This window comes from Pantherophis guttatus, chromosome 1 (assembly GCF_059756535.1).
Source record: "Pantherophis guttatus breed Tessera chromosome 1, ASM5975653v1, whole genome shotgun sequence".
Taxonomy (NCBI): Eukaryota; Metazoa; Chordata; class Lepidosauria; order Squamata; family Colubridae; genus Pantherophis; species Pantherophis guttatus.
Window position 1 is genome coordinate 115,970,582 of NC_142063.1, and position 8,018 is coordinate 115,978,599.

General features: G+C 38.0%; 1 protein-coding gene across 1 annotated transcript; it reads left to right on the forward strand.

Moving 5' to 3' along the window:
• The first annotated feature begins 5,382 nt into the window (after positions 1–5,382).
• On the forward strand, positions 5,383–7,127 carry LOC117667207 (olfactory receptor 8H1-like). Its single transcript, XM_034420419.3, has 2 exons — positions 5,383–5,576; positions 6,173–7,127. Exons 1-2 carry the CDS (start codon positions 5,383–5,385, stop codon positions 7,125–7,127), a joined length of 1,149 nt encoding a protein of 382 aa, XP_034276310.3.
• Positions 7,128–8,018: the final 891 nt, after the last annotated feature.

Below are 8,018 nucleotides of genomic sequence, written 5' to 3' on the forward strand. Positions count from 1 at the left end.
CTTAGTTTCTGAGAGGGGTGAAGACTCGGGACTTAAATCAAAGACTTCAAAAGTGAAAGCTTTTTTTTTTTTTTTTTAAAAGAGATTTACTTCTAAGGAATAGTTATTACCAGCTCATAAATCCTATCTCAGCTTCTCTTAAATCACCAGAAACATTGCACTACTATAGATGGATCTTGAGTGACATCTAGTGGTTCTTCAAAGACAGTATTTGGTCTTTTTAATCAAAAGAAAATGGTAATCTTTGAACCGTGTTTAGATTTTAAAGCTTGATGTATTAGGGAAGGAAATTGGGTTCATAACACTCCACACTTTCTTAATCAAAGGTTTATACTATCCATACTTTCTCTTACAATTGCCATACTGAGCACTGAAAATATATTGAATTGTTATCTACTTCTACATATTTTCGCAAATCAGCATTAACAAAACTCCTAAAACTTTCAGCTATATTCAGAGGTGAGTCAAGTTTCCTTTTTCTTTTTTTAGATTTTTCATAAAATATTCCAATTACCAAACAGATTAATAGCAACAGAGCCACAATGTTTATGAATTATTGGCCATTGCTTTTGTTTATTGTGTGTTTTTCCACTAATAGCTTGAAGCAAAATACTTTATATAGCACTCCATCCTCCAGTTTATCTCAACAACCATCCTGTAAAGTCAGTCTAAGAAATACTGAATACATTTTCATGATTGTAGATGGACTTGACCTTGTGTCTCCAGTTCTAACCTGAACATTTGCTCACATCGGTGACAAGCTGGAAAGGTTGTCAGTTGGATTGTTCTCTTTTAAAAAAGAGAGAGAGAAGTTTGAGTTTGGACTAGCTGTGTACATTCTGAGAATGAATCTCCATGTGCAAAAGCCTGGAAATTGAAACTAGGTTGGTGGTACACATTCATATTTTGCAGGGCCATTTCCAAGACATTAGACTACCCAGTATACCGTCTTTGCATACTTTCCTGTCCAACCTATTAAAAAGATTGTGCAACAGACACTTCACCTTTTCTGATATAGTGTTGGAGATTTGAACTCAGCCCCAGCCCTTGTAAAATATACTCCTGAACATAAGCAGAATGCTGAAAGAATACTGAATAATCATATAGAAGAATGTCCCATTAAAAATGTTTATAATTTGGTAATCTGGGATGCAAATATCAACTTTTCCCAGTCATTAGTGGATTCTGGCAGATGCTCAACCAACATCTTGAGACAAAAGAAGCACAAATATAGGCAGGGAGGGAGTCAGAGGTGGGTTTCAGCAGCAGTTCTGAAGAACCGGTAGCAGACATTTTGAGTAGTTCAGAGAACCAGTAGTAAAAATTCTGACTGGCCCTGCCCCAGTGGTGGGATTCAGCCAGTTCGCACCACTTCGGGAGAACCGGTTGTTAGCTTTCTGAACAGTTTGGTGAACTGGTTGTTGGAAAAAATCATTAGGGCAGAGAACTGGTTGTTAAATTATTTGAATCCCACCACTGCCCTGCCCCCATCTATTCTCTGCCTCCCAAGTCCCAGCTGATCAGGAGGAAATGGGGATTTTGCAGTAACCTTCCCCTGGAGTGGGGTGGGAATGGAGATTTTACAGTATCTTTCCCCTGCCACACCCCCAAGCCACGCCCACCAAGCCACAGCCACAGATCCGGTAGTAAAAAAATTTGAAACCCACCACTGGAGGGAGTTCTCCACAAGCTGCACTGGCTCCCTATTGGTCTCCGGTCACAATTCAAGGTGTTGGTTATTACCTTTAAAGCCCTACATGGCTCAGGGCCAGGTTATCTTCGAGACCGCCTTCTACCGCATAACTCCCAGCGACTGGTAAGATCCCACAGAGTAGGCCTCCTCCGGGTCCCGTCAGCTAAACAATGTTGGCTGGCGGGCCCGCGGGGGAGGGCCTTCTCTGTGGCTGCCCCAACTCTCTGGAACCAGTTACTTCCTGAGGACTGGACCATTACCACCCTATTGGCCTTCCAAAAAGCGGTGAAGACCTGGCTTTTCTGGCAGGCCTGGGGCCGTTGATCTCGCTCTTGTGATCTGGCGAGATCCGGCCATGAATGGTGTGAATAAGTTTTTAATGTTTTTAATGTTTTTTCATTTTTCAATGTCTTTTTATAATGATTTTTTAAATGTATTGTGAGCCGCCCTGAGTCTTCAGAGAGGGGCAGCATATAAATTTAATTAATTAAATTAAATTAAATTAAATTAATGCTGTGGCCTCATCTTGTCCAATTTACCACTGGCTGCATAAATGTTTGCAGGTTTTTGCTTAGTAAAACTCCCTCGGCATTCAAGCATTCATCCCATAATGATCTGGGAATAAAATTATGTTTTGTGCTCCCCATTGTCATACAGGACCAGAGAGGGTATATACTGTATATTTGGCCCTTCAGGGAATGTCCTTATGTTCAATAGCACATGAGCAGAAAATCCAAGCTCTGGTTAAATATTGTGCCAGCAAATCTTATTTATTCTTGTTTCTAATGTAGAGTTTTGCACAATGAATGTTGTTATTTCTCTCTGGGAAGAAAAGAATGTCTGTGAAATTACTCTAAGTAAAGACTTCTGAAAAGAAAACAAATGACAAAGAGCATTTGTGGTTAGTTTTAATCTTTTCCTCTGTTTTTTCTCTTCTTTTTTCTCAGTGGTAAGCTTGGGGAGGATCTGGCCAGCTGTTTCTTCATTGTACTGTGTAGTTAGTGGAAATTAAGCACTTTTACAAACATAGAAGCTCCTTTATTTTGATCAAAATGTTCTTTCACTCCAATACCTCACTACTGACTCCTTTTTCAATCCTGACACTATATAGTGGAATGCATACTATATTGTGATAGGTAATTAAGCTGTTTTAAAAGTGATCAAATACAAATAGAGGCTGTTTCAAAACTACATGGCTATGCCTAATGTTACTCTTAAGTTCTGTTTTGTTTGGAAGAAAGAGCCAAAAGTGGACACATCACCACCCTGTAAATTTTTTTAACTAGATAAGTAACTTCTGAATTCAAGCAAATATGTGACCTCTGTGTGCATGTGTGTGTGTGTGTGTGTGTGTGTGTGTGTGTGTGTGTGTGTTCCTTCAAAGATCTTTTTTTAAAAAAAAAAAGTCATTTTCCAATAACTACTGTAATGGACAGGTTTGTTGTTATAATAGATAGGATGGTTCACAAAGTCAATAACTGATTGTTTCCCCAGAGCTGTGGTTTCTGTCCTATAAATTGCAGGTTTCAGCTTTCAGAATGAGCAAGCACGTTTTAGTTGAGTTGTAGAACAACATTGAGAATGAATACCAGAAACAAGACTACATTGTTATATTAGAATCTCCTGACTAACAGTATTGGGGCTGTTGTGTCGTCTGCTAATTCATTGAAAATGCTACAGTCTAACCAACATCTGAAACCAGAATAGGTCTCCAGAGCCTGGTTTTCCACAGGAGAAGCCCCTCATTTTTGAGCAAACACACCTCTTTCTCAAAAAGCAAGGTGAGTCTTATTTTTTCATTGCAAAAGCATATTATGTGAGCTGGTGTAGCATGGTAGCAAAGGGGCTGAGTTAGAAAGAACGAAATTCTGTTCAAATATCACCCGTGCCGGGAACTCATTAAATTGTCTTAAGCAATCTTTCTTTCTCTCTATTTCAATCCTCTCTCCCATATATCACACTAATTTGCCTTTATTTGCCTTTCAGATGGATTATAGCTACTTAGTACTGGGAAAGTGCTTTGAATTTTGGAAAGTGTGAAAGAAATGTTGGCTTATGGAAACTCAACGCTACAAAAAATGTCACATCTATGTACCCAATGTTCATGAGAAATATCTTTCACATTTAAATGATCTAATAGATAGAAGTCATATCTATCTATTTATTACATCACAAACTATCATACTTTTTTGGTTACTATGGTTTATGCATGTTCAGCATTTCTGCTGAAAGGCATGTTCAATGGTATTTTTTCCAATTTTCAGACTGAAAAATTAAGGTACATGGACCTTAACTATCAGTAGATATCATATTACTTTGTATCTGGAGTCAGTTTGACAGAGTAAGGAATACACATACACACTCCTTTTTCAAATAACTTTATTAACTTTTATGTTTATACAAATAAAAAGTAATGCAAACTGCAGAAAGTAAAGAATATAAAGAAAAATAGTTTAATACAAATAAAAAAGACAACAAAAAATAATATAAAAGGAAGAATAGAGGAAAGAAGAAAAGAGAAGAATACGACCAAAAAAGAAATATAAAGAAATAGTTTTCTCCTTTGTCTCAACAAAAATAAGTTTACAACCTATCACTTTCTCTTAAAATGCAACAATTTCTCCATCTGGTATCACATCTCTTATCAATAGACAAATCCTTAAGGGTTACCAGAAAAACATCATATATTTTAATTTTGATCAAATAAAGCAATTTTATATACCTTCCTTTTATTTTTAATCTTTAATCCCTTCAAATAATATTCTAAAACTTGATTGGTTTTCTTTTTTTTTCTTTGTCCCTTCTCACTATCTTAGAAAATTTTAACAGGTCTCTTGTAAATTCAATATAGCAAAAATATCCAAGTTACTCTCCTGCTTGGTTGATTGTATGTCCCTTTAATTATTAAAACATCAGGCAGTTTCATTTGTATATCCACTATTTCATCTTTTTCCAGATCATTCTTGTGGTTTATCATTATTAAATCCATGTTCAAATCTATTTCAGTCTTATCCACTATAACTTGTTCCTCGTCCATACCATCATCCACAGTGATGTTAAGGTATTTTGCTCCATTCTTATTAACAAGTCAAATTTTTCTCCTTTAATTGTAATGTTTATTTCCTTTTAGCTCCCACTGGTGAAAAAACTTTCAAAGTCTATCCTATCGTGTTGCTGGGGATTGTTGGGAGGTTTTTTGGAATTCAAAATATGTCACTTTCCTGTGGGAAAGATTAATTCTATTAATTTGAAAATCCTGTTTCAAGTCAATCTAGATTCTTAATCCATTTAAAACAACATTAAATTAAAACAACATAATAATCATTTGATGTTTATTCCCCCAAATTCCAAAGTCCTTAAAATCACAGTTTAAATTTCTTTCATGCAGGATTGAAGAACTAATCCAGTGAATGCCATCAAATTTGCTATTCTAGAAATTATTTATATTTAAAAAGCAGTAAAAAGTTAATTCAAAATTGATTATGAGGCTCAGACAAATTTTATGTACATATATATTAAGATATATTATGGTTGTGGATATAGATGAAATCCCTCGAATCCCAGCCACTCCACTCACCAGCTGACCACAGAAACTTCCGTTTTTACAGTCTACTCACAATGGTCACCTGTCTGGAGTACATGTGGACAATTCCACAGTCTCTCCTTTCTCCAGAGAGATTTTACCAGCCATGATCTATCCTGTAGCCTATGGCTGGCAATCTCAGATGCAATTCTTTCCCCCATTCCTTCAGGGATGTCTACGTCACCATATCCTCATCAGAAATCCACAAGCAGACAGTCCTCATGAGCTGATGATTGTGGGTGTCCTGAAAGAGCAGAAAATGATTTTTGACTTATTTTTATTTTCCTCCAGCACAGGAAAGTATGTTGCACTAAATGACATCAGGCAGTGGCCAGTCAGCTCAGTACTGTTCACATTAGAAGTGTGGCAACTTGGTGTTCCTATTGTCTGTCCCACATGAGATCAGTGAGAGTTGATTTCAAACTCCTGGAGACACCACATTACATATTCTTGCTCCATATTGACAGATGAGACTTCAAATAGAATTTCTTCCTGGACTTGCTTAAACTACCGTGGGTTCATCTGGATGCCTCTTGCATGCAAATTGCTATTGGATAACAAACTTTTCCCATTATGATTCTGTGATCTTAAACACCACCATATTTATGTAAACTGCAAGTAGTAGTACCTATTTTTTTGGAAAACATGTGTCTTTTCTTACATCTCAGGGAAATTTGTTTATTACATTTCTAGACCTCCCATCTCATCTAAGTGACACTGGGGAGTTTATAACAGGGAAACCTTGGAATTAGAATACATAAGCAGATTGGACTGAGAGCAGCATCAAGGCAGAGGCAACAGATGTAATCTATATAAAGAGAACTTCATTTTTAAGCATGTCTCACTTGTTATCTAGTGTGAAAACTGAAGGAATTCCATTTTAAATCAATTAACAGATTGCAGACTCTGGAAAGAGATGAAGATGGAAACTGCACTCTGGTGGAAGAATTCATTCTCGTGGGTTTCTCAGAATCTTCAGAGCAGGACCCTCCGTTGTTTGCTATCTTCCTCACAATCTACATCATCACCCTGATAGGGAATCTGGGAATGATTATATTAATCAGGATCAGTGCTCAGCTTCATACCCCCATGTACTTTTTCCTATGCAATTTGTCTGTGGCTGACATCTGTTATTCATCAGTTATCACCCCTCGTATGCTAACAAGTTTCCTAACAGGTTACAAATCAATTTCCTTTGATGCATGCTTTGCTCAGCTCTATTTTTTTGTTGCCTTGGTGTGCACTGAATGTTTCCTGCTGGCCACAATGGCCTATGATCGTTATGTAGCCATCAGTAATCCCTTGCTCTATTCAACAGTTATGTCCCAAAACATCTGTGTCACATTGGTTGCTGGTTCATGTTTCCTTGGCTTGACAAATGCCATGCTAACAGTATGCTTTTTAAGCAGCTTACATTTCTGTGATTCCAGCATCATCAGGCATTTCTTCTGTGACACTCCTCCCCTAATAGCACTCGCCTCAGATCACTATGTCACTGAAATGATCATATCACTTCTGGCTGGGTATACCACCGTTGCATCCTTGGTCATCATTCTCCTATCTTATGTCTTAATTCTGTCCACCATCCTAAAGATCCGTTCTGCTCAAGGCAGGCGTAAGGCCTTTTCTACTTGCACATCTCACCTGACAGCTGTCTCAGTCTTCTATGGGACTCTGATATTTACCTACCTTCGCCCAAATGCCAGCTACTCATTGGGCCAAGATCAGGTGGCCTCTGTCTTCTACACCGTGGTGGTGCCTATGCTGAACCCTATGATCTACTCTCTCAGGAACAAGGAGGTGAAAGAGGCTTTCAAGAAATCATTTGGAATGAAATGGGGTTGGGGATGAATGTAGAACTACTTCAATAATAATAGCAAATAACAAAAATTGAAATGAAATGACAAGATAATTTAGAATATTATATTATTTTCCTTATGTTGTTATCTGGTGAGCATTGTCTCCAATTCTCACACAGGTATCTCATTTGTTTAAAAGATAACCATTAACCTGGCATTGCAGAACCATTGAACTACCTTTAATGTTGTAAAACTTTTCCTGTTAACTATAATATGAAGCAGGGGTGAAATGCTCCCGGTTCGGACCGGATCGCCCAATCCAGTAGCGATGGCGGCGGGTGGTTCGGAGAACTGGTAGCAAAAATCCCTGTGCCCCTCCCCCCCCCATGCCTAGCTGAGCCGCACGATCATCAGAAGCTGTTTTTTTTACTTCTAAAAGCATTTTTTCTACAACGTCTTCGGCCGAAAAAATGCTTTAAAAAAGTAAAAAAAAAAAAGCCTCTGATGATTTTGCGGCTCAGCTGAGATCATCAAAGGCTTTTCAAAGCATTTTTTTCTGCAACCCTTTCGGCCGAAGAGGTTGCAGGGAAAAAAAATGCCTTTAAAAGCCTCTGGCGATCCCAGCTGACTTGCCTGATCGTCAGAAGCTTCTAAAAGCATTTTTTTCTGCAACCTCTTAAGGTTGTAGAGAAAATGCTTTTAAAAGTTAAAAAAAAGAAGTTGGCCATGCTCACCCAGTCACATTACCCCACCCCCACCTCCCCACCAAGCCATGCCCACAGAACCAGTAGTAACAAATTTTAGATTTCACCCCGATATGAAGGGCTGAGTAAGCCATAAACCATGGAAGCACTCAGTTCCCCAAGTACTTTAAAGTTTGGCAGCAGGATTATTTTTCATAGTAGAATTTTCAGGAGGATAGTATTCTCCTGTGTGTTTGTTT

Bases quoted from the DNA above. Each gene is read 5' to 3' on its own strand.
- LOC117667207 (XM_034420419.3), top strand. From the start codon at position 5,383: ATGATCTATCCTGTAGCCTATGGCTGGCAATCTCAGATGCAATTCTTT. The intron at 5,577-6,172 runs GTATGTTGCACT...ATCAATTAACAG, and splicing joins TTTTCCTCCAGCACAGGAAA to ATTGCAGACTCTGGAAAGAG.